This window comes from Saccostrea cucullata, unplaced genomic scaffold (assembly GCF_032062105.1).
Source record: "Saccostrea cucullata isolate Sc308-1 unplaced genomic scaffold, CSIRO_AGI_Scuc_v1 ctg9109, whole genome shotgun sequence".
NCBI classification, from domain to species: Eukaryota; Metazoa; Mollusca; class Bivalvia; order Ostreida; family Ostreidae; genus Saccostrea; species Saccostrea cuccullata.
This window is the reverse complement of record NW_026924996.1, coordinates 1-25,185: the sequence shown is the minus strand read 5'-3', so window position 1 is coordinate 25,185 and position 25,185 is coordinate 1. Positions and strand designations below refer to the sequence as shown.

General features: G+C 34.3%; 3 protein-coding genes across 4 annotated transcripts; 2 read left to right on the top strand and 1 right to left on the bottom strand.

The window, feature by feature from the left end:
- Positions 1 to 288: 288 nt before the first annotated feature.
- Positions 289 to 13,101, bottom strand: LOC134267778 (protein DENND6A-like). The gene is made up of 18 exons (XM_062749986.1): positions 12,896 to 13,101; positions 12,431 to 12,469; positions 11,708 to 11,750; positions 10,665 to 10,768; positions 9,716 to 9,796; positions 9,345 to 9,450; positions 8,878 to 8,957; positions 7,736 to 7,798; positions 7,354 to 7,409; positions 7,092 to 7,152; positions 6,938 to 6,999; positions 6,732 to 6,827; positions 6,390 to 6,484; positions 2,240 to 2,302; positions 1,518 to 1,581; positions 1,219 to 1,309; positions 673 to 726; positions 289 to 537 (listed from the first exon to the last, which is right to left on the bottom strand). The coding sequence occupies exons 1-18, from the start codon at positions 13,052 to 13,054 to the stop codon at positions 304 to 306; spliced, it is 1,551 nt and encodes a 516-aa protein (XP_062605970.1). The 5' UTR covers positions 13,055 to 13,101; the 3' UTR covers positions 289 to 303.
- LOC134267777 (uncharacterized) lies at positions 3,086 to 4,853 on the top strand. Of its 2 annotated transcripts, none has more exons than XM_062749984.1 (2): positions 3,086 to 3,294; positions 3,653 to 4,853. In XM_062749984.1, exons 1-2 carry the CDS (start codon positions 3,241 to 3,243, stop codon positions 4,553 to 4,555), a joined length of 957 nt encoding a protein of 318 aa, XP_062605968.1. In that variant the 5' UTR covers positions 3,086 to 3,240; the 3' UTR covers positions 4,556 to 4,853. The 2 variants fall into 2 exon arrangements, with proteins under 2 accessions (XP_062605968.1, XP_062605969.1); XM_062749985.1 differs by having other exon boundaries at positions 3,255 to 3,294; positions 3,676 to 4,853.
- A 62-nt stretch (positions 13,102 to 13,163) lies between the features above and the next one.
- Positions 13,164 to 22,078, top strand: LOC134267776 (sarcolemmal membrane-associated protein-like; the record flags this gene model as incomplete). The annotated part of the gene is made up of 2 exons (XM_062749983.1): positions 13,164 to 13,341; positions 21,850 to 22,078. Coding segments are annotated over exons 1-2 (242 nt in total), but the record flags the coding sequence as incomplete, so codon positions are not given.
- Positions 22,079 to 25,185: the final 3,107 nt, after the last annotated feature.

Sequence of the window (25,185 nt, the reverse complement as noted above, 5' to 3'; positions counted from 1 at the left end):
AGTCTCCTAGTTTTATAACATTTCTTACTCCATCATTCCCTTTTAAAGTTACAAACAATCACACTGATTACATTATCCAAAGTCAAATCTCCAAACTACTCCACAGAATCATCAAAATCTATATTAATCTATTTATACTGTCTACAATCCAGTTTATCAATAAGTTTCTTATATTTTCATGTGCTATTTAAAAGTCCTAAAATCATACCAGTAAGTTCTGTCGATTAATTTAGGTACATTGTCAGGCACTTAGCAAATTATGTAAAAACTTAAGCATTTAAAAGATAAAGTAAAGAACAGATTTTAATGGTAATGGGAACTTACAGCACTACACAGAGCCTCCATGTGGAGAACTTGTAGTTTCTGGTTGACCTCTGTCTGCCGGTGCTGGTACCACCCCTCAAAGTTTGGACTCCTAAAGAACCTCCTGTACAGCCCCTCCCAGTCCCCCTTTATCCCGGATGTCAGCTGGGGCCCCGACCGCTCCAGGGTCTTCAGAAACTCGTCAGTGTCAAACGGGCGTAGACTCGGAGGGCACTGGGATGGTCAAAGTTAAATTTCAAAGTTAATGCAATGTTATGTACTGTCTTTTTTTTTTAAATCAGAATTTTGACATTTTTATTAATAATTTTCATATTTAGCAAGGATATTAAAATTATAAGTGTGAAGTACCTTGTGTGGAGAAATATTTCTTTGTAGAGGCTTTAAACCTCCCATATAACGTTCCTGCAAACAAAAAAAATTCATTTAAATCTCAGGTAACATTAATGCATCTTTCAGCCATCACTCTATTTGTCAACCTTATACCTTATTCCTGTGTAACATCTTGTCAATCATCATTCCACTTGCTTTATAGCGAGCTTTGGGAAGCGACTCTTACAAAGCGAGCTCAATAGACTAACATGTAAGAACAGAGGAAATTTGGAATGAAATCTGTACATACGTCAGGCAAATTTCTCTGTGAAACATTCCCAGAATTCCTTTACTACCCAATGTCCTTTGTGCAAATAAATAATAACGTAAAGCATAAAAGGCGTTCATATTGTAGAAATTTTTCAAAGAAACAAAAAATAACTCTGCAGTGTTTTTTGACCAAAATTGCACTAGGTCTAAAGTTTCAACCAGACACTCGGCTGTCTCCGTAAGCTTGAAAGTGGCTGATCATGCGCTTGCCCTAATGGTCATACCGTAATACATATTAATTAAGTGTTTAATTACCAGGGGTATCATGAAGCTCTGAGTCAGTTCCAGGAAGTAGCGTCGAAGAATTGCATTCTGGGCCTCCACCGGTCGCTTGGCCTGCATGCCCGGTGAATAATGATCGAATGGTATAAACAAAGATCACATTATAGTTATACATACATTGTATATTATCTGCCAATACATGTATAGATGAGGTAACACAATTATCTCCTACATTCTTTTCCTACATTTTTAACCACTGGAATTAAAAATGACAATTAACTTTTAACGTTCTCAAGAGACTCTAATTGCTTTGTAATCTATATTAGTTTACCTTGATAATTCGTTTAAGGATTCCTTTGTCTTTGGCTAGAAACGGCTTGTACCGAGTATAAACACCTGCGTCAAATAAATTCATATCATGTGAACTTCTGGATTATCATCTAGTAACAACTTAAAATTACTCAGTAAGAAATATTTCATCTAATATTTAACAGGAGAGATAAAGTTACAGTAGATATATTCAAAGAAAAGATTAATATACAACTACACAGAAAATATATAATTATTTATGTAATTATATACGATAAACTATTGTAATACACTTACTTTCTTAACATATTATATTGCACATATAATATCAATATTGAATTTCTTGACTTTCAATTCAAATGCATTATTAGATTATCACTTACATTGAGTCTGAGGCTATATAAAATGCATTAAATTTTATTTTATGACTTTATCATATGCTCCTCTACATTATTTGTTTTCTTTATTTATATACAACATTCTGGAAATCAAGATTATAAAATAAAGTGGGAATTTAATGATTACTGCAGAACTAGATCGAAAACCAAACTCTTATAAAAGTTGATGTCTGTTGTGAATTAACGGTAGTTGTTTTACAAATGTGAGAGCTTGCATTCTGGCTTTATTTTTAAATGTAGGTATTTCCAAAATTGTCACTGTTTGTCTCTACCTGCTAAGTGCAGATCTAGATTAAAACGGTCAGGGTTTTCCTGCAGATCTAGATTAAAATTGTCAGTGTTTGTACCTGGTTTGGCATCTAGTGTCTTCATGCTGCTGACTTTCTTTAATTTATTAAATCCTTTAGGCACTGTAACAAATTGACACAAAACAGAAATCAGCTGTGATGGGGGTTAAGCATTGATTTGTAGGAAATGTGACCAGGTTATCACATAGATATAAGATACACGTGATTAATGACACTTTAAGGATATAGCATACTTAAAAATCTGTGATGTGCATATAGCATACAATGGCTAAGGAATGGTCTCTTACATACTTAAAAGCTTCGCACAGATTCTAAACATACAATATGTAATCAACTAATATTTTAAAATATATGTGTGTTTGCTGGGAAAATTAACTGATATTTCTGCATAAAACTTTTTAGTAAATCATCCCAAAAAGTGTTATAATTTGTAGTCTATTGAAGAAATTTGGAAATAAAAAGTTAAGAAGAAAAAATGGATTATGTATGTATATGTACCAGAACATAATCCAAAATCACAAGAGTATTTCTCAGTAACTGTTGAAAGGTATATACTACCGTGTATATATAAATCTACAATGATATTTCCTTTAATATAGTCTTAAGAACATTGTGAACAAAGAATTCATGGTGCAAATAACTTTTTCACAACACTTTCATTAAAATACTGATGTAAAATTTTAAAGTACAATTTCTAAAATATGTTCAACATAATAAATATGAACTTTGATTTTCTTATGGGCTTAAAAGTACTAATCAGAACATTTTTTTTCTTTACAAACTTAATTCACTCAACTCAAAATCATCAAAAATGAGATTAATTCCTCTTGGTCCAATTAAGAGCTGTATGGCTTGCTCCTTGTATAAAGTTTCAAATGTATTTTCACTCTATGTGTTGTAAGTTTTCGTGCTTCAGTAACTAAATCGAAGAAAAATTTAAATGCTGCTATTTTTAAATATGACCTAGATTTTAAACCAGGTAGTATAAAGCAACTGACAGGGAGATAACTGAATGTAGTCACATGATCTAAGTAAGTCACATGACCTGTTTAAACAGAAAATGGTGGATGCCATTACTGTCTCCTATAAATCAGGTAGGATATTCCTTAAGAATATTTTCCAATTTTTTAAAATGACAGCAAATCAGTATATTTTTTTCATGATTGGAATGAAAATTCACTTTTTTTTTGTAAGCATTTCTAGTTCTATGTCCTAAATTTCTTTCTCAGTGGCTTGTCCTGTTTATGTATACTTACATACACTACACAAATACATGTAGGTGTTTGTTGCAGGATATTTAACTTTTTCAATTATTAAATGATTTTCACAGCAGTTTTTTGGTTTTTCAAAATAAGGAAAAATTACACTATCCATATTAACTGATCACAAGACATGAGGCCTATGGGCCACATCGCTCACCTAAGTAAATTTTGTCATTCTGTTCTTTAACAGATTTCTCCTTTGTTATTTTGTAGCCCCACCCTACCCCCAGGAGGCATGACTTTAAAAGAAGCTGGATCCTCTCCTCCAGTCAAACAACTGCTTGATGAACCAGAGACTGTCACCACCATAGACACTGGGTATAAAGAATACCTTGCACATGTGGCCTGTCTGAGTGATGAAGAAATCTGGACAAGAGGAAATGACGATGTCATGAAACTCTACAGCATCAATCAGGGATCACTACTCAAGTCAATTACAACCAAGTCAGGAAAACCACCATATGACATAGCAGTGACACCAAGTGGAGATCTAGTTTATACTGATAATGGTGATAGAACTGTGAACATTGTGAAGAATGAGGAGATAGAGGAGGTGATCAGACTACAGAACTGGAGACCTCAAGGTGTCTGTAGTACCTCCTCTGGTGACCTCCTGGTTATCATGCACAGTGATGATAGCAAACAATCAAAAGTTGCCCGTTACTCTGGATCCACAGAGAAACAAACCATTCAGTTTGATGATAAAGGTAAACCTCTCTATTCGACTGGTCTTCATGACAGATATCTAGCGGAGAACAGGAATCTGGATATCTGTGTGTCTGAGAGTAGAATTGGAGAGGTAGTGGTGGTCAATCAGGCCGGGAAACTCAGATTCAGGTACACTGGACATGATCCTACTCCAAACAATGAACCATTCAATCCAGGAGGAATCACCACAGACAGTCAGGGTCACATCCTTACAACTGATCAAATCAATAACTGTCTCCACATCATAGACCAGGATGGACAGTTCCTCCGTTACATAAACTGTGGAGTGATCTCACCGTGGGGACTGTGTACAGATACAAATGACAATCTGTTTCTTGCTTATCCGATGAAAAGACAAGTGATGAAAATCAAATACCTGCACTGATGTTTCTGTATTGTATAGCTTGGTATGGTTTAGCATTATAAGGGTAGTTCAATCAAGTTTGCATTCACATGAAGATTGTTCATACATATTGGTAGCTGTATTCCACGTTTTGTCAAAGCTGAATATCAAATTGTGTTTGATATTTTCCCAAGGTCTGCCTTGATGTAGACTACTCTCAGTCTGATATGTGGCATCTGTAAAGCTTAATTTGCTGATATTATGTACCTATCAGATATATGTCCAGGAATACTACAGGTTGTGTGCTAAATCATTTGAGATTAAATTTTCCACAAACCTCTTTTGAATATTGTATACTTCAACCACAAAAATGTCCCTGTTATAATAATGTTCCTAATCATGATAAACTTCTTCTCTTTTCAATAACTATTTCAATAACCCCTTTTCATTCCATGTAAACTCTTCAATACTGAACTGATTTTTGCTTTATTCCTAGCCAATGTGCTCAGGTGAGCGATGTGACCCATAAGCCTCTTGTTGTGGGGTCAAATTTTCCAGGTTTAAAGAAAAAATTACTTTGCTGGTATTTGATTTTGTGGCTGGGGAATGTTTAGTACTATTGCATACGAAATTTTACATTTCATGGTGGTCCTGAATTTGTGGGTCTTTCCATACCTCCCCCCCCCAAAAAAACAGAAGTCTCTCTCGAGACTGTAGCTCTACTGGTTTGTACTTATAACAAAGAATGAGAAAAGAAACCATTGCCATAAGACCAAAACTGTAGAGGGAGTATCTTGTTAAAGGAATTTCACAGACATTTCTATTTTTAGTAACCATAGCAACACCGTTCGTCGAAATCAAAAACCAATGCACTATTTTATGTATCTTAGTGTAGTCTACTTGTGTACTAAGTTATATTGAAATCAGATCAAAACTGTAGAAGGAGTAGCGTTTTAAAGGAATTTCACAGAAAATTCTATTTTTAGTAACCATGGCAACACCGTTCATCGAAATTAAAAACTGATGCACTATTCTATGTATCTTAGTGTAGTCTGCTTGTGTGCCAAGTTATATTGAAATCAGACCAAAACTGTAGGAGGAGTAGAGTTTTAATGAAATTTTACAGAAATTTATATGTCTAGTAACCCTGGCAACACGGTTCATCGAAATCCAAAACCGATGCACTAATTTATGTATCTTAGTGTAGTTCTACTTGTGTGCCAAGTTATACTGAAATCAGACCAGATCTGTAGAAGGAGTAGCGTTTTAAAGGAATTTCACATAAAATTCTATTTTTAGTAACCATGGCAACACCGTTCATCGAAATAAAAAACCGATGCACTATTTTTTGTATCTTAGTGTAGTCTACTTGTGTGTCAAGTAAAATTAAAATCACACCAAAACTGTAAAAGGAGTAGCGTTTTAAAGGAATTTCACATAAAATTCTATTTTTAGTAACCATGGCACCACCGTTCATCGAAATCAAAAACCGATGCACTATTTTATGTATCTTAGTGTAGTCTACTTGTGTGCCAAGTTATATTGAAATCAGACCAAAACTGTAGGAGGAGTAGCATTTTGAAAAATTGTTTACAGACAGACGGACAGACAGACAGACAGCTAGACAGACGGACAGACGGACGGACGCCGGATGCATTACTATCGCATAAGCTCTTCTGGTCTCTGACCAGTAGAGCTAAAAACAACAAAAATTAACACCCCTCCTGAAAATCAGTGACTTCACAGTTGCATGGTATAACTTGATAAGTGAATGCAGGCAAGTAGCTGTGAGAGTGGATCTAGCAATTAATTTGATAATGTATATAGATTTTCTGGTGGATCCAGGTTTCCCCCCCAAGATATTTACACACTGTACCTTGAGTCATCATTTCTCCTATCCTTATAATGTGAGGCCAGTGCTGCAGTGTTTTGGCGAAGAATGGATTGGTGACACCTAGTATAACAGAAGGCCTGAAATACAGAAAAGACTACAAATCTTCAAAAAAATTATTACATGACACTGACAAATATTTTATTAAAAAAATCAATATAGCACATTTAGTTATGAATTCCTAATTCTATTATGAAATATAATATTATTCCACTTATAAATTTTGCAGCTTGCTGCTATTTATCATTTAAGAATACAAGAACACTGCACTTAAACATTTTTCTTCTGATATTTATAAAAATACAGGGTTATTAAATACAGACTTACGGGGCCTGAGTTTTTGTTGTGTACTCTTTGAATTCGCTGTCGTGAATCGTGAAGTAGGGTCTGTAATCACAACAATACTTCTGTGGACCAATTAAACTGAAAGTAAAATACACTGTATAACAGCTGATCAATAAAGTCTGAATATCTAGTCTCTCTCTGTCATGGTATTTTTAGTCATGACCTTGACCTCTGTCTTTGTAACTGACCTGACCAAGGCTTGGACAGCTGCTGAGGTCACAGAAGGTGAAGCTGCCATGACAACCAAAGGCTGAAATAAAATGGAGACAGGTTAGGTGCCCCTTTAATTTCACTGATATTGTGTGTAAGTATAATATATAAATGACTTAATTGATCCCTTACTTCTCCTGAAAGAACTAGCTCCCATAACATCTGTATATGTGGAAGTATGGTCTGGAAGGAACTGAAAGTAAAAGTAGACATGTCAGAAATAATTGTAAACTTGTAGCTAATATATGTGCCTGAGGAGTTCTTAAAACACAAAATTCTATCTTGTTTCTTGAAGATCAATATATATTTTTAATTTGACTATGATTATTATATTTCAGTTCCAGAATACTTTTGCAAAGTAAAAGGGATTTTCTTTTTTCCTTGCAAGCTTTACCTGAAAATGTCAATTTCATACAGAGATGGCAAGATGGTGGGTGCTGGTAAGACAGGCTGAAACATAAAATTAATTTATTCATAATTCTCAAGTTCCATAAGCATTTAGCATTTAAGGTTAGAACCTGGAAAATAGAAAGAAACCCCCCCCCCAAAAAAAAAGAAATTTTCAAACCAAAAGCAAGAAAACAGTTCTTACAATTACAAATGTGATGAAAATGAAATGAATTCAAAAAAAGAATTATGGTAATAAAAAAAAATGTGATTTTAAATTAAATAGTGTATAAATAATAAAATATACGATGTTTCTATAATCATTTGAGTAACAACAAAAAACCACACAGAGATTACAACACAGCTGACAGTAGTGGGGACAGACTTACAGATGCGGTGGTTTTCACTGGAACTCTGTCCAGGAGTTTATCTGTCCGCGAGGGGATCCGGACCTATGTACACAATAATAAAAACTGACTACATCGAAGTATACAACACAGAAACTGACAACAGTAAAACAATGGGGCAATAAATTGAGAGTACTTAAAAGAAAATTTGTGCAGAAATGCAACTAAATTTTACATTTTAAATGAAATATTGTACAGTAACTTTCATTTTTACTAAAACAAAACCAACAACAACAAAAATCGAAAAGGGAATAATCCTAAAATCTATTTGAAAATTCTCAATGTATGTTAACATTAATTTCCAAATATAAGAGATGCAATGTGTAACTTTTGTAGATTTGTGCATGAGATATTAAAAGGCACAATTTCTCATGATCAGAGTTCTTGAAATCTTTCGGTTCTGTCGGCAAGACCGATAAAAACAACCAAGGACCGATCACTTTACGTTCTGTGTCAGTCCAAATGACCGGTAGATGTTGAGAAAGCAACTTGCGAAAATCCGACTAAATTTCGTACGAATTCCCTATAACCGACCAATCATAATCTGTTAAACACTTTTCAGTATCTCGTAATGGCTTCTTCGATGAACGCAAGTACCAAACTGATTTATTAATTGTTTTAACAAGTTTTTGAAAACGATAAGGTATTAGCCAGGTGAGAAAAATCGAAGTAGATTAAAAACTTATGAAGAAAATTGACCTCCCCCGAGAATTCAACGAAATTTGTTATACGATGATTTAATTCGCATGAAGTATGCAGTGTGTATATGACGGAGGGTGCGAAATGTAATGATAATAAAATTCAAATACAGTTTTAATCTTCTTGAAATTATGTTTAATTATTTTGTTGGACTGATAAAAATCTGTCTGGACCGACAAACTTCCTGTGGCAGTCAGTCCAAATGACTGACAGTTGAAAAAAGATTTCAAGAACTCTGATGATACTTGAGTGTCCTTTCTTTCTGGGAAAACAAGTGCCCCAAAGTATGAGGAATAGTGCCTTATTTCCTTGCTTTCAAATACATAAATAATTCATGTGAGAAATGTGTGAATGAAGTTCAAAAGTTGACTAACCTTTGGTGTGCATTCCCTTTGAAGCAGATGATAATGTTGAATAAAACGTACCTGTAAAACATTCCCAAATATCGGCAGACTGACTGTGTCTCCCCCTAGTGGACAGGGCCACTGATCTACGTCATGACAGGCTAAAAATAAATACATGTACTGATTTCATTGATGGATATTTAAATATCTATGGGATGTCATAGATGAAGGCTTCCGTACTAAATTGTATCAGTGGAGGACTTGCTCTGAAAAATTGTTCTAGTAAAAATTTAAAATGGTACAGAAAAATAAAAAACACTTATTTACTTTTATGTACAAATCCTAGGTGTCCACACTTCTGGTGTAGGGTTTGAAACAGATGTCTCTGTATTTCACATTTTTATTTTGAAACATGAAAAAACTCACAAGGTGTGCCACTCATTTTGTATGCATATTGTAATTTATGGCCACATGAATGTCCAGAATATTCTGACACTCATTAGGTAAGTAATTCAAAGTAATTATGATCTACAGATGTATAAAATTACCTGCTTCTAGACTGGGCTCTCCATTATCAAAGTACTCTGGAGCAATAATACTGACTAACTGATTAAACAAGGCCACGAAGGGAAGCCTAGAAACCAGCACCACGGACTGAAACGAGAGAAGAAGTACATGTTATCAGTGACGGATCACAGAATAAATGTCATCAGGAATGAAAAACATCAAAACCACAGAATGAAGGAAGCATTACATAACACACATTTACGTGTTGGAAATGCAACATAATGAAATGGCTTTTTTTACAAGGTATATAATTACAGGTCAATTCATGTCTCTTACTTACTTGTGTCCTCAACCCCTTTCTTTGTTTATATGATAAGTAACACTTGATTTGACATGATTATGAACCACTCACCTTCTGGAAATAACCTCTCTTTATACTTTTGTCCTTGGTTTGGCGAAAATACACAAAACCATAAAGGTATCCATTGTCTGTCTGAAATACACAAAATCTACAGTCTATCATTCTATTTTTATATTTACTTCACAGCATATATTTACTTAAAAGTTTTGCAGAACGACATAAAGGACAATGTAGTCTGAAATATTTTTTCTCGATTACTTGTGAACTTAATCAGCAATTCAGCAATACTGAATCTCTGTCATGCTACTTTAAATACATGTAGGAAGTCCTAAGATTATCTTTAAATGGTAGATACATTCATCTGATATTTGGTTTCTTTAAATTGTATTATATAAGTTCATGCATAATATCCATAGAACTACTGCAAGAAATTTAATTTTGACATATTATGCTTACAGTTATGAAGTTTGAAACACATAGGTATTTTAGAAATAAAAAATTTAAAGCCCTTAAGTCATTATCTCTGCAAGTCAATAAAGTTTTTTTTTATATTCCAGACCCCTCTTTGCAATTATATACTTCATTAGAAATCCTCTCTGAAAAACGCATGGACCCATAAGGTAGACCCTACCTGTATTTGTTGGGTGGGGTTGGGATAGGGTGGTGTGAGGGAGGGGGTCCTACCTGTAGCTGATGGATGGGGTTAGGATAGGGTGGTGTGGGGGTGGGGGTCCTACCTGTATTTGTTGGGTGGGGTTAGGATAGGGTGGTGTGGGGGAGGGGGTCCTACCTGTATTTGTTTGGTGGGGTTGGGATAGGGTGGTGTGGGGGAGGGGGTCCTACCTGTATTTGGTTGGTGGGGTTAGGATAGGGTGGTGTGGGGGAGGGGTCCTACCTGTATTTGTTAGAGGGGGTGGGGATAGGGTGGTGTGGGGGAGGGGGTTCTACCTGTATTTGTTTGGTGGGGTTAGGATAGGGTGGTGTGGGGGAGGGGTCCTACCTGTAGCTGGTGGGGGTAGTCCTTGTGGAACTTTGACTTGGGTAACTGTCTTCTCCCAGGGCTCTGTCTGATCCTAAAGTGGAACTGTGTGTCCCCCATACACCCTGTCAGATACATAAAACATTGTGACATTATTATACAACAGTGGAACTGTGTGTCCCCCATACACCCTGTCATATATATAGAACATTGTGGCATTATTATACAACAGTGGAACTGTGTGTCCCCCATACACCCTGTCATATATATAGAACATTGTGACATTATTATACAACAGTGGAACTGTGTGTCCCCCATACACCCTGTCATATATATAGAACATTGTGACATTATTATACAACAGTGGAACTGTGTGTCCCCCATACACCCTGTCAGATATATAGAACATTGTGACATTATTATACAACAATGGAACTGTGTGTCCCCCATACACCCTGTCAGATACATAAAACATTGTGACATTATTATACAACAGTGGAACTGTGTGTTCCCCATACACCCTGTCAGATATATAAAACATTGAGACATTATTATACAACAGTGGAACTGTGTGTCCCCCATACACCCTGTCAGATACATAGAACATTGTGACATTATTATACAACAGTGGAACTGTGTGTCCCCCATACACCCTGTCAGATACATAGAACATTGTGACATTATTATACAACAGTGGAACTGTGTGTCCCCCATACATCCTGTCAGATACATAAAACATTGTGACATTATTATACAACAGTGGAATTGTGTGTCCCCCATACACCCTGTCAGATATATAGTACCTTGTGACATTATTATACAACAGTGGAACTGTGTGTCCCCCATACACCCTGTCAGATACATAAAACACTGTGGCATATAATACAAAATACAATTTACTAATTTAGTATTCTAATAAATTAGATGATAAATATCATATATTATTTTACATATAATACAGTCATCTATTATAATACAATGTATTTTTTCTGCATTAGAACCCTTATCACTTTAAGCATTCATAATATAGCCAGTAATCATGGGAATTATTGTTGCTAGTGTACCTGAATTTGAATCAGGAAAGGACAGGTAACAGATATTTGTTTTCTGTAAAAAAGGAGAAAAAATATCTATTATATTAAAAATGAAATATTCATGAATAATTACAACACTTGACACATATGGTTAGATATAATTATTAAATCAATATTGTTCTAAAATAATTATAATATCTTTAATCTTCTGTCATGAAAGAATTATAGTGAAATATTATCTTTTAATTTTAATTGCATTAAGTTTCCTCAAGGAATTCTTTGAAAGCACAGAAGACTGTTTGATGGACAAAAAAGTCAAAATTGGACTATACATGTATTTTTTGAAATAACAAAACTACCGGTTGTAGTACAATTCTCTGTCATCCTTGGACTTTCAGTTACTTAAGGTGAGGCATTCTTTACCCTACGTTATTAGCATCTGTCAAATGGCAAATAGATTCTAATTGCCTAAGAAAATAATAATAATTAACATTTGCAACTTTAAATTGTTGTTGACAATGGTAAGACTTGTAACTTAATACACACCTCTTTGCCACAAGAAACATTATCATTAGATCTTGCTTTTTGTTGAAATTTCTATCCCATGTATATTTCAACAGTCACTGTGAATGAAAGACTGTAAATTTCAGAGGCTAAGAATATATAGCGTCGAGACTCAAGAATACCACTCCTTACTGAAAGTCAAAGGATAACAGTGAAATATTGTTCTAAGGAGCTGATAGATAGGATTACCTCTACGTCTGTCAGCTTCACGTGACCAGGATAAATCAACTGAAATGGGATATTAACATTATCAATTAGTACATACAACTGCAATGATTATGTAACAAAGAATCACTGTTCAAAATAAATACATGATTTCCTTTAACAATGAGAGTCAAAATCTTAATGCAAGGTAGAAACTTATAGATCTAAACTGAGGTTTTAATGAGTTAGTTATGGTCAGGTCTCTTGTCTTTTGGTTTATAAATTCTAACTAGTAACTAGGCCTCCTGAATATTTTTATTTTTTAAATATTTCAGGAATTACTCTGCAATCATAAAATATATGTTTTTACATATATACTTTTAATTTTTAATGATTTTATCAATAAACTGTTACATAAACACAAGTCCGATTAGTAGGCAATACCCATTTGATGTGTTTTAAAAATAAAAAGAATGTCAACAAAGATAATCAGCTGATGGTCTATTTTACCTCCATCGCCTGTCCCAGCTCCAAATCGAACGTGACAACACACGCACAATGAATCCAGTTTGAGAACTTGTCCCACGGCAGGACGGTGGGGGAGGTGGGGGACTCCTCTCGCGGCAGGGAAACCTCTCTCTGTGGAATATCATCTTCCACAGCTGCCATTTTTAATCGATGACCTTCACCTTCTTTGTTGATATTTTTAGGTCAACCGTTTTCCGGAACGAATAATATGTTCTTTTTTGCGCTAAAGCGCAAATTGACTAAGTTAGAAATAATCTTGTGAATTATTTATATTTTCTAGAATATTGTGATCTAGACTTGTGAATTAGGCTCCTATTTTCTACATTGAAATTTGGAATTTGTGCTTTTGCTTAGAGATTTTCTTCAGGAAAAATTCAAGATGGCGGATTATTGAAGACTTGAGTAGTTCCGAAGGATGAGTATGAAAGGTAAATACCTTCGATTCTTCGCTATTTCTGAATGATTTTAGTTTTTTCTGTAAATGTAACAGTATTTTTACGAATCAGCATTGATGAAGAACATGCATCGGGTTTAATTATCACTGAACCAGGATGTGTTTTTACTGATGTTGACTTTTGTTCATTTCCTGACTTATACAAGAAAATCAAAATTGTTCTTAATCTTACGCTAATCGATGTCACAATTAATTAATTTCTTCTTGTTAGAATATGTGTTTTTTGTACGTATTGTAAGTAAAACTGCAAATGGATGTAAATTAGAACATGAGTAATCCAACAGGTGAGGACTTTTGTCAAAGTTTTACAATAATATAACAGATGGGTTTTTTTTCTTTATATACTTGAAGCAAACATTTAAGTAAATTTTGTAAATAGAGTCTTTGTAATTTTACAGAAATCAGGTCCAGCACAATCTCTTGATAAAGCTATATAGCTTGATTTAGCTATATAGCTTTATTAAGCTATTCAGAATAGCTTGATTAAGCTATTTTGTCAGACTTTTTTCTCAAATGTGTTATTTTTTCAACATGTGCAAAAAGTCACACCTTAGTGCAGTGGAAATATTAAACTTTGTACTCTTCTGAATACAATGCATGTAAAAATCACTCACCAAATTGCGTCTCCTTGAGAGACTTTGTACTCAAAGTTTTAAAAGTTTTGGGGCTATTGATGAGTGACCACACAGTTATTTCTTGAATGAAATTATAAAGGAGGCCAGTTATGGCCAACAGGATAATTGATTAGTAACAGTTCAGCACAATGAGAAGCAATCATACTTACCCACGCCTCACCGCACAAACAGTTATTCAAACAATGGAAATTCATATTTTGCTTAAAAGTATTCAACAGCAGCAATGTTAGAACTTTCTATGATTCAGGGTGCATTTTTGATAGTCCATAGTACATATATGAATAGTCAAATATTTGCGACTTTTTGTTTATTTCTTTCAAAAAACGTTTTTGTGAAAAATTGCATATAAATAGCTTTATCAAGCTATTTTGAATAGCTTAATAAAGCTATATAGATTTTTAAAGCTATATAGCTTAAAGCTGACATGAACTCTTAAAAAGGCATCATTTTTCATCTTTGTACGACTTACTACATTCCTGTACGCCTTTGTCCGCCATATTTCTTCGATTCCGCCATATTTAATCGGAAAATTTTGGTCACCTGTACCTGCTATATATAGCCTTGTACGATTGCTTCACTTGAGTGATTTTCTAGCCTGACTGTCGACATGTACACATCTCCGATAACAAAGTTTTTAGAAATCCATAAACTGACCAAATGCATGTTTGAAAAGTAAAAATTCGACAAAAAATAGAACTATACCGAGAATTAAATTATTTTTGAATGCATTTGCTGCAATATAAAAAATAAACTAACACGGAATACATACATGTACATCAAACACCTATGCAGGTCGAGAAAACGCGTCAAACGCAGTGATAAAAACATTTACCTGACTACTGCTATCGCTAAAGGGATGTGCACATGTCGAAGAATTATCCTATTTTACTTTTATTGAAAAATGCATCTCAGAAGTCATGTAATCCATTCCTAACTCAACAGTAAAAGATGCTTGGACACACGTGGCCCATGCCGATCATTTTATTTGGTCAGGGAAAATATCAAAGGTTGAAAGCTCAGTGGGGTTGATTGAAAAAAAAAATGCAAGTAATTTTTTCAAAAATAAACATTACTCTTGTCTGTACATGTTGTAAATAAAATTTACGATTAAGTACATGGTTTAACTTCATCAAATTCATTAAAAAAAAAAAGCAGGCATTATTATGTATCATTCACCTTTTGAAGATATTTTCCCGTGATATAAGGGGGGGGATAAAACATGCATAACACTCTCATAAAAATAATGTAAGAAAAACGTCTGAAACAGATTGGATTTCTTAATGATCAATTATTATCAAATAAATACTATGTATTGGCTTTATTAGACCTAATATAATTTAATTTAAAGTTATTTATAATTTTATGCACTATGAAAGAAAAATTGAACATGTTCACATACCCCACGCTCCCCCAAAAGTCGAAGTGCTAAACATTCCAAGAAAAAAATTAAGGAATCGTAATTTCCTTGTAATATGCACATCTATACACATTGTGTCCTAAATATCTGCAAAGTTTGACGAAAATCAGTGTGTGCAGCGGTTTATGAGGAGTTGCGCTAACAAATTGCTCACCTCTATATTCAAGATATGGCCAAAATCTAAATGTAAAAGTGCGGAAATTCCCGGAAAAATAAAGAATTCGGAATTTTCTGGTGATGTGCAAATCTACACACACATTGTCTCATATGAATATCTGCAAAGTCAAAACTCTGTGCAGTGGTTTATGAGAAGTTGCGCTGACCAAAAAAAAAAAAAAAGGACTGACTGACGGGTCAAAAACATTATACCTCACGCGTGGGGTATACTAAACGAGTTTGATTCTTTGGTACAATGATAATGATAATAGAATTTGATGTGAATTAAATTTCTAGACATAAATAATTAATGATTATGAGAAAAAAGCATATAGGAAGAGTGAGTAAACTCCTCGTGAGAATTCCACATTCTACCTAAAACTATAGCTTTTTAAAAATTCTCTTGTCTATTGTCCAAGCTCGACACATACGTTTGAGAAAGTATTCCAGAAAGTTCCCAATGTTCCCATTCCTGTGATTTATATTTCACGTTTATTATATCCCCAGCCTGAAAAGTGGGGGGTAATCATTATGTCCGTTCGTCTGTCTGTTACGCTTTGGAGTACCCATCTCTTATCTGCAAATCCTCTTACACCACTTAGAGTAATTTAATGAAACTTTCAAAGAATCTTAAGTTTAATATTACATATTACCATTATGCATCTCCTATTTTACTTTTTGATCTGACACGTATGGGTTTAGCGAAGTATGGACTTTGCCATTATAACCATATGGGAGGCAGGGGGTATCATTTAGTGAGTTCATTGCTCATAATACATGTACGTCTAGTTTCTCTTTCAATTTGGGCGTTTGGGTTAATTTCCTGTCCAAAGTAAAATTATTATTCAATTTATGAAGTTTCGACATCCCTCCTGAAAAAAATCCTTGGTCTGTCCTAAGGCATAATAAATGATACAGCACAAAGTGCGTAGGATTTTATACCCATCATTGCCCCAACGGGTAGTTACAGACAGAAAGACAGAGAGAGAGGGGGAGAGAGAGTTCAATATACAAAAGAATAAGTAATAATTATCCGTATTCAACCAGTGTCAAGTATCCCTACCCTAGCTTTTAAAATTATCTCCCAAATTCACCTACAGAAATTATTTATATATAGAAAAAAAATACCTAGACTATCAGGCCGGGGTACTGAAATCTCGAAATATTTCCTGTAACAACATAATTATAAAACAGTTACATTCCTCAAAATGCACATACTTTGTGGTCGGAGTGACACATTTTAAAAAAATCTCAAAACTGAATTCGGCAGAAATGTCTGTCTTCCAAGAATATTTAAATAACGGTCATGCCAATTATTTTTGTATGCCCCCCCCGTCCAAAAAATCAAATGCCTAAATGTCAATCTGAACAGGGGATGGCCTTTCTCCGTGTGTGTATGTGTTAAAGAATGTATAGATGTACACATAAAAATTTGTATTCTGGTTAATTGCTTTTAATATTTGAAGTAAATTATAGCCGTACATCAAATTACTTTGTTTAGATTTGAGATTAGTACTAAAATTATCAGTTATAATTGACAAATGAATTTTGCGACGCAAACCAACTGCAGACTATATATACATGACTTTGTATAGAATGTATATTAGAACTACATGGAGATAAACAATTCACAATTATAGCTTATGAACATCAGTTATAATAACCCCCCCCCCCCCCCCCCCCCTTCAGCCGCGCAAATACCAAATAACTTCTCTTTCCACTTTTGATATTTTCCCTGACCAAAATCTGATCAGCACGGACTAAGTGTATCGTCGTGCTAGTGTGTACGGAGTAATGACAGTGTGTTTACTATTGGCTTTTATGGAGTTTATTTCTTTTTTGTGATGCATGTTTCAATAAATGGAATTCAGGGTGTATTTCACTTGACTTGTGCACATCTTCAAACCGATGCAGTAACCTTATTACCAGGTATGGGTACGTTTACAGCGTTCGATGCGTTTTCTCGATATGCATCAATTGCCTAGGACCTGCAAATCAAAGACGTTGGTTGTTTTGTTCCATTCAAATGATATAATTTCAAAATGTGTTTGCAAATTTTACTGCTTTTTATTTCAAGTTTATTCTGCATAAATTGGCGCACTGTAAAAATACGTACTCATGCATCTAAATTTCTCTTCCAAACTTGCATTTTTTTTTTGATTCAAATCAATATCATTCAAAAATATAATTATTATGTTATTTATTTTGTTTTTGAAATGTCTTGATCACCTCATGTGTTCTCATATGCTTTACCATCGGAGATGTGCACGAGTCGATAGCCAATCCAAAAAATCATTCAAGTGTAACGAGCGCATTGGGGTATACATCGTTACAATGAGACAAGGTATCTGAAAGAAATATGGCGGAATACGGCTATAGTTGGTATGAAACAAGTCGTACATAGATGAAAATGTTGCGTTTTTAAGAATTCATGTCAGCTTTAATCAAGAGATTGTGCTGGACCTGGTAAGACTTAAGTTCTGATGCACTAGTCTAGAACTTTTATAGTATTTATCAGATGCTTGTTCTAGATGTGGGGACAAAAACTTAAGAGACATGATGCATATGTAAAAAAAAGTATATGGAAACTTTTCCTTTCATTATCTAATAAAGAGCTAAAGAAAATCAAATTATTTTAAAATAACAACGGTGAAATATGTTCGTATGTATCAATATCATTATGATACAGCCCAAGTGACTTGTTTGAAGTATCATCTGTATTGTTACACCCGCAGATAGCATCATGTTGACATCTTATTATATTTGATCAGGAATTCAGAAACTGTCACCACTTGATACTTGGTTCAATATAACTTTGTATCTAGACAGTATCTAGTTTGTAGAAAAATGTCTCCAATCACATCTGAAGTAAACAAATTCATTAACAAGTGTTAATTAATCAGTCAGTATCCTGTAATGATGTATTGCATTGATTAAATGCTAAGGTCCGCTATAGGTTGTCGCAAATGACCCAATTTCTCAGGCTTGCCGAAAAATACATGAAACCATTTAATTAATGAAATTTATAATAAGTTCACCTTTTTATTAAGCAATATAGAAGTGCTTGCATCAAGAAAAACCAATATTATACTTCGGAAAAGGGAAACAGAAAATAATATTGTTGTTATCAGTTATCAAATATAATCGAGAGCAACTGACTTCTGATCGTCAGTGACCATAATGTTCATTAATTAATAACATTTATATTTATCATTATTATTCAGAATTCACAGCAAGAAGCTCCAATAGGACTAACATATAGAGTAGGATGAATGAGTGTGAGTTATAGCACAGAATCTTGTTAGTAATTAAAGTATGGCTGTGCAGGGCTTTTGTCATCAAACAACATACTGTACATAAATTGGTGTATATTCAAAATTTAATAGTGCAATTACTGGGTATGGAGTTTTTGGCATAATCGTGAATTAAGCCTACATATGCCCATGTTTTGGTTTTGTATTTATTTATGATTTGTTAGTGGTATTCATGAATAAGTGCATTGTTCTTGGTGCAAAAGCAGCTAAAATATGAAGTGAGCTATTTTAAGTACACGGACAGTATTCTAACTTCAAAATTAAATTTCATAGTAATATAGTACATGTAGTATAGTTGATAACACCACATTCCATAATTAATTATAATTAGGGATGTGCGATTATATCGGAATGCCGGTATCTCGCGATTTTTTGTTGCGTGAAACGTATCGTGATACGGAGACCTAAATACCGGTATTTAGGTACATATTATAAAGTCCAGAAATTGTTCATTTATTTGTTCAATCTTTCAAATTACAATTATAGAAAGTCTAAAAATGTTGAAAAAGGGTGAAAAGAACGGCATCTTACCATCCAAACATGATTAATTTTATGTACATAAAAATTTCAAAAAAGTGAAATTTTGTTTTTTTAGCACATTTTTAAGAAAAATAAAGACAATTCATTAAAAATCATTGTAAAAATTGCTTGTAAAAATATCATGATATTTGGGGGGAAAATCGTGATATATCGCGATACGAAATTTTTGGCGATACCCATCCTTAATTATGATATAATATTTACCATGTAATGATAACTGCTAGTATCCTTAGTGCTTTTAATGTAGTTGTTGTTGATATAATTATGTAAAAAAAAAAAAACACACAGAAAACATTGCTTTTTATATAACTCAGACTTGTCGAAATTTTTGAATTAAGGAATGAAGCTTATTTCAACTTATGTTATCCGATATAACATAACTTGGGGTAGTTTACGCTTTATAAACCGCGAAGCGGTTTATAAGAAAGCGTAAACTGTCCCAAGTTATGTTATATCGGATAACATAAGTTGAAATAAGCTTCATTCCTTATAATTTAATTTCAGGGTAGACAATGAGATAATATCTCCTCCGGAAAAAGGTTTAAAATTGAGCGTTATTTTAAAATTAACGTCAAGCGGAGTAATACGTTTTTGACGCAACTCATTGTGACGTAGGCAAGTTATGTTATACAAAATGGATAAAACCGTTTAACCAATCAAATGACTTGTTACAACTAAAATTAAATTATTCACTGTCAGACATTTGGTCTGACAAAGTCGTATGTTCTGTCGGACCAGTCAAACTTTTGTCAGACCAAATACTTGTACCTTATTTTGACGCTGAGAAAGTCACATAATTACAGCACCAAAATGCCCTTTATTATTTTCAACAGCCTTCAATAAACAGTCCAGTCCAATACGAAAAATCGTAATATTACAGAATATCGTAATATTATTCTTATATTACTTTTTTTCGTAATATAGTTAAATTACGAAAACTCGTAATATAGCAAGTTGCGAGAGACTATATTATGAGTTTTCGTAATGTAAGACAAAATTAAGCATTGAAAGAAATTAATGATGTTAAGGAAAGTATGACATCAGAAATACATTATGCCCCAATGGTACTAGTATCACGTGGTCATTTCGGTCGGTGACGTCTATCGAAAAGTATGAAAATGCAAGAAGAAAGTAACAATAGTAATGGGTGAGTGAAAATTTTGTATTATTATTCTTATATAAGAATTTTCCCAGGGATAGGAACAATTTTCCATAAAACTTCAATGTATCCTAGAACTTGTCATAGTGATCTATAATCCCCGAATTCCCTATATTTTTCCCGAAGTCTACCCTAAAAATCGGACCCTCATCTCCAACAAAGAGGTGTTACGGGATTTAACTTGTACAACTTTCACTAGGCTCTGACTCTGCATGTAATTGGTTCAAATGCATCAAAACAAAGAAAATGCATGCATATCCATGATGATTTGATGAAACCAGAGACGTATAATCTCTCATGAAACATAACAAGCAGGTTGTATCAGAAAAAAGGGAAGTAACTCTTAGAAGAGTTAGAAATTGCTTATATTACGAATTTTAGTAATATTACGATTTTTCGTATTGGACTGGACTGATATAACAAGTTTCCTTTCTTGGGATAGAGAGTCTTTAACATAGACATAAATGACATGTTTTTATGACTTTCCTTTAACAAATTTACTTGGCTATCGTCAACATGCCGCGTACGCGCCCATTTTTTCTGTGTTTGTGACCTTTAACTACGCATCCCGATCCTGACCTTTATTAAATTTGCAATACGCTCAATTTTTTTCAAACAGTCATCTGGACCGACGATTTCTTAAATGTTATCGGTCCAGACAAATTTTTACCGGCCTTGCCGACAGGACCGACAGATTTCGACAAGTCTGTTACTTAAATTATCTGAACACTTGATACTCTACACATCAACATACAGGTAAAAACCATTGTCGGTGAATTTCTACTCGCCGACAATATAGTCGGTGAATTGTCCATTCGGTGAATTTGCACGCGTCGGTGACTTTCACTTTTGTCGGTCAACTGTCTGTCGGTGAGTTGTCCGGCACCGGATATAACATCAAGAGTGGCTGGGAGGTCCTTTGTTAATGTTATAGCCGATCATATCATGACTAAACCTGATATCATAACCAGAAAATTTATCTCATATGTGGGGAATTTACAGCATTAGTAGTGGCACTGCCGCACATACTGACAAAGCATTTCTGATATTCAACGCACAGCTAATACACAGTAAATCTCTCAGTCTATTTGTAGTCAGACAATAAGTACAAATGAGCAATGTTTTTAAAAGTCATAGATGAAAAAGTCCTGCTAAGCTTTATTTTCAAACAGTCCATTTTTTTCGTAATGCTAATTACTACACCACTGCATTAAGAGTTATAAAAATACTGATTTCCCTGTTTATATTTTGTATAAAGTAGACCCGGGCAGTGACTTCCGTGAGGCCATGTCCAGTGTGGTGATCCTGTCCTGTCAGCCCAACTCCCACCCGTTCCAGGAGCGCCACATCTCCCTCATAGAGCCCGTCAAAATCGGGCGATCCGTGGCCCGGGCTCGACCCGCCTCTAACAACGGCATCTTCGACTGTAAAGTTCTGTCCAGGAATCATGCTGTGGTGTGGTACGAAAATGGCAAGGTAGGTCAAAAACAGTAAGAGATTTGTATATATATATGAAGAACATTACATATTTGCATGCAATGTTATGGACAGGTCTCTTCTCTTACTTTGGACAACGGTCATAAAAAAAAAGGTCTGTGGTAGAATGATATCACTGCCTTGTCTCCTTGCTTGTCAGCACTTTCAGATCACTGCTAATTGTTGATTTGTTTTCTACTTCTAGTTTTGAAAAGTTATGATAACTCATATATCAGTTCAAGTAGCATTCACTTTTACTTGGATATGAAGTGAATTGATCATGTTGAAGTAAAGGTTTTTTGCTGTTCCCTGCATGACATGAAATAGAAGTAAGATATTGTGTTAGAACTGCATGTTCCTGATGTACAGCTGTCAGTAAGAAATGTGTGGTATTTCTAGGTTACTTTGATCTGGTACTGAATGTATGCCAACTGGTAAAGAACTCGGACAATGTTCCCTTAAGTAAGGTGATGCTCAGATTGACCAGTGTTGTATACATGTATATACGTGATAGGACTTACACAGGTGTTGTCTTTATCAGTCAGATGTTTTACTTGTTGAAGTAAAGCAGGAAGAGATTCAGAGAGGAAATGGAACTTTGTAAACCTAGATACAAATAATGTTTTAAGAAGAAGCTGCTGACTTACAGAAGGGTGTCTCTCAATCTTATTATGATATACAGCCCTGTGTTCAGCATGGTGTTTGTATGTTAAGTTGTGCCTTGTGTTTGCTAGTTAAAATAGATATATTTGAATGATAAGTGTGATACTTCAGCAGTATAATGAGTTCATTAGCTTATTTGCAATCAACAGGTAACTGAAATTATTAATAAGGCTTTAACTTTCTTTACAAAAAAAAATGAAGAATGGGTTTACAATGAACAAAGCGCCATGGTATAAATTTGAGGTGCATCCTAGATTGCATTGCTGTTTAATTGCAGATATAGTGAATTAAGTAAGGAAAAGTTACACTTTAATGACTTATAAATCTAGTATAGGATCATATATTTGACAATGTGTCTGGCTTTCGCTTATCAAAGTATGTATGCTATAAGATTTGGAAATCTTTAATATATATACATTGTATGAGTAAAGTAGAAAAACCTCTGACAGTCTGTATTCTTCAGCTTCACAACTTAGATAAATCATTGTGTTGATGAAAAGGATTAAGAACTAACGTGTTTAGAGCTGAAGTGATTATTCAGGTACTTTTAAAGACAGCTTTAGATTCTAATGGAATAGATTACCATTGGTTATTTTTGAATTTAACCAACTGGAAACAGATACAATAGAAAGCATTTAACGTGTTGAAGCCACTATAAAGTCTGGGAGTTCATTCACTCCCTGCCTTAGTGAATATAATCAAGTCTACAGAGTGAGGGGGGTCTGTGTCCTAAGTATTCAAGCAGAAAAACAACAACAAACAAACCACTAGAACATCAGATTATACAGATTTAGGGTCTGTTCTAGAGACTATCATTATATAAGGATTAGGGCTAGTGTAGGAAGAAATCCTGAAGGAATCTATAGTGATAGGACTGTTACAAATTACTGCTTATGTATTTTATTTGGCATGTATGATATTTAGCAGAATTTTTTTTTTATATAAAGTATCGTAGATTTGATTTAACAATTTTGGAATACCTTTTATATCAATAGGCATATGCACAAGACTTTTAGCAATGAACTTGATCTTCCAAAGGTACTAAGGAGATTACACCGTCAGATGTAATATGTTTACTACTGTACTGTTACAGTAATGATCAGGTACTAAATGCTATGATTTTGATGATTGGGCTATAATATTATCTATGTAGTGGTGTTTGGAGATTGAGCCACTTGAATGAAAGAGTTTTATTGAAAAGTAAGATTTCAGGAAATCAAATTGAGATATAGTCTCACCAAAGACTTCATGAAGCAGTACCTTCAGTAGTCATATAGCCTGTCTAGTTGTCATTAATCTGTCCTTGCAGTCTTACACTTGTCAGAACTCATTAGCTGAAGCCGACAATGATGATTACACTTCATCAATCGGAGTGCTAAAAAGTAGCTCATCTGTGACAGAATCTGATTTATTATACTTGTACATGTATAACCCCAAATGGTAAATAAAACAATGGCTGGAGATGAGCAGTAAAATGAGTTCAAGATCTGCTGAAGATAGAACTTTGATATATCATACTCAGTGGTCGGTGGATCCAAAATATGATGGGCATTTTTCTATCACAGTAATTCCAGTCGTTCAATTATAAATATGAGTTTTGATATGGATATGGATATGTACAATGGAGATTCCTGACCTTTGATCTTTGACCTCATATGCAGGTTACATTGGTCAGATCTTATACTTCTTGACCATGTTGACATCTGGAGAAATTTTTCTTGATGTGATCATAACATTCCCATTGTCTGAGTTCTCGATTTATACTGCTTGAGGCGACTGTTTTGTTGTTTTTCTGAGTCTACGCTTTCTGAACTTCTGAAGACAGTGGATCTGATATTGGTAAACTATTGGCTCCAAGACCTCTGTCTTTCCTGTTACTTTATGATTGATGTCTGTTCTGCAGTTGTTTTCAATATTATGTCAGCACTATATATATCTACTTTTTCATGTTTATGCATCCCATTGTCTGTGTTGGTAGCAGTAAAAAAATTTAGGAAGTCTTTGTCCATTCTGACATGGGTCAGGCAAATCAACATCACAAAAACTACTTCCATCCTCTGACCATAATGTTGTCGTATAAATTGAAGTAGCCATTAATGTCCTCTTGTCCTTGACATGATCTTTTGTTCTATGTCTTAATAGAAGACATCAGTGTGTAATATATATTTATTTTACAACCTTAATACTAAGAAACAGAATGATGGTGAAGATTTCTTCAGAGAAAAATCCTGAGGGAAGATATTTTTTGTTTACATGAAGCAAGCTCACATCTCCCATCATCTGATTTAAGCCTTCCATTTCAATTCCTATTTGGTACCAAGTTTACGGCTTCTTTTCCCTGCTTGTTTATTGTATTTCCAAAAACCTTCATTTCTTAAATGCTTTATCTGATAGCTGACACTGCAGACATTTTACAAAATGATACAAAAACCCATTCATATCTCTCTCCCGACAGACT

Excerpts from the sequence above, each read along its gene's own strand:
- LOC134267777 (XM_062749984.1), top strand. The coding sequence starts at position 3,241 with ATGACCTGTTTAAACAGAAAATGGTGGATGCCATTACTGTCTCCTATA. Across the intron at positions 3,295-3,652 it reads TACTGTCTCCTATAAATCAG|ATTTCTCCTTTGTTATTTTG; the intron begins GTAGGATATTCC and ends GTTCTTTAACAG.
- LOC134267778 (XM_062749986.1), bottom strand. The coding sequence starts at position 13,054 with ATGGCAGCTGTGGAAGATGATATTCCACAGAGAGAGGTTTCCCTGCCG. Across the intron at positions 7,153-7,353 it reads TATGAAATTGACATTTTCAG|TTCCTTCCAGACCATACTTC; the intron begins GTAAAGCTTGCA and ends TTTTACTTTCAG. Across the intron at positions 6,485-6,731 it reads ACAACAAAAACTCAGGCCCC|GCCTTCTGTTATACTAGGTG; the intron begins GTAAGTCTGTAT and ends TCTGTATTTCAG.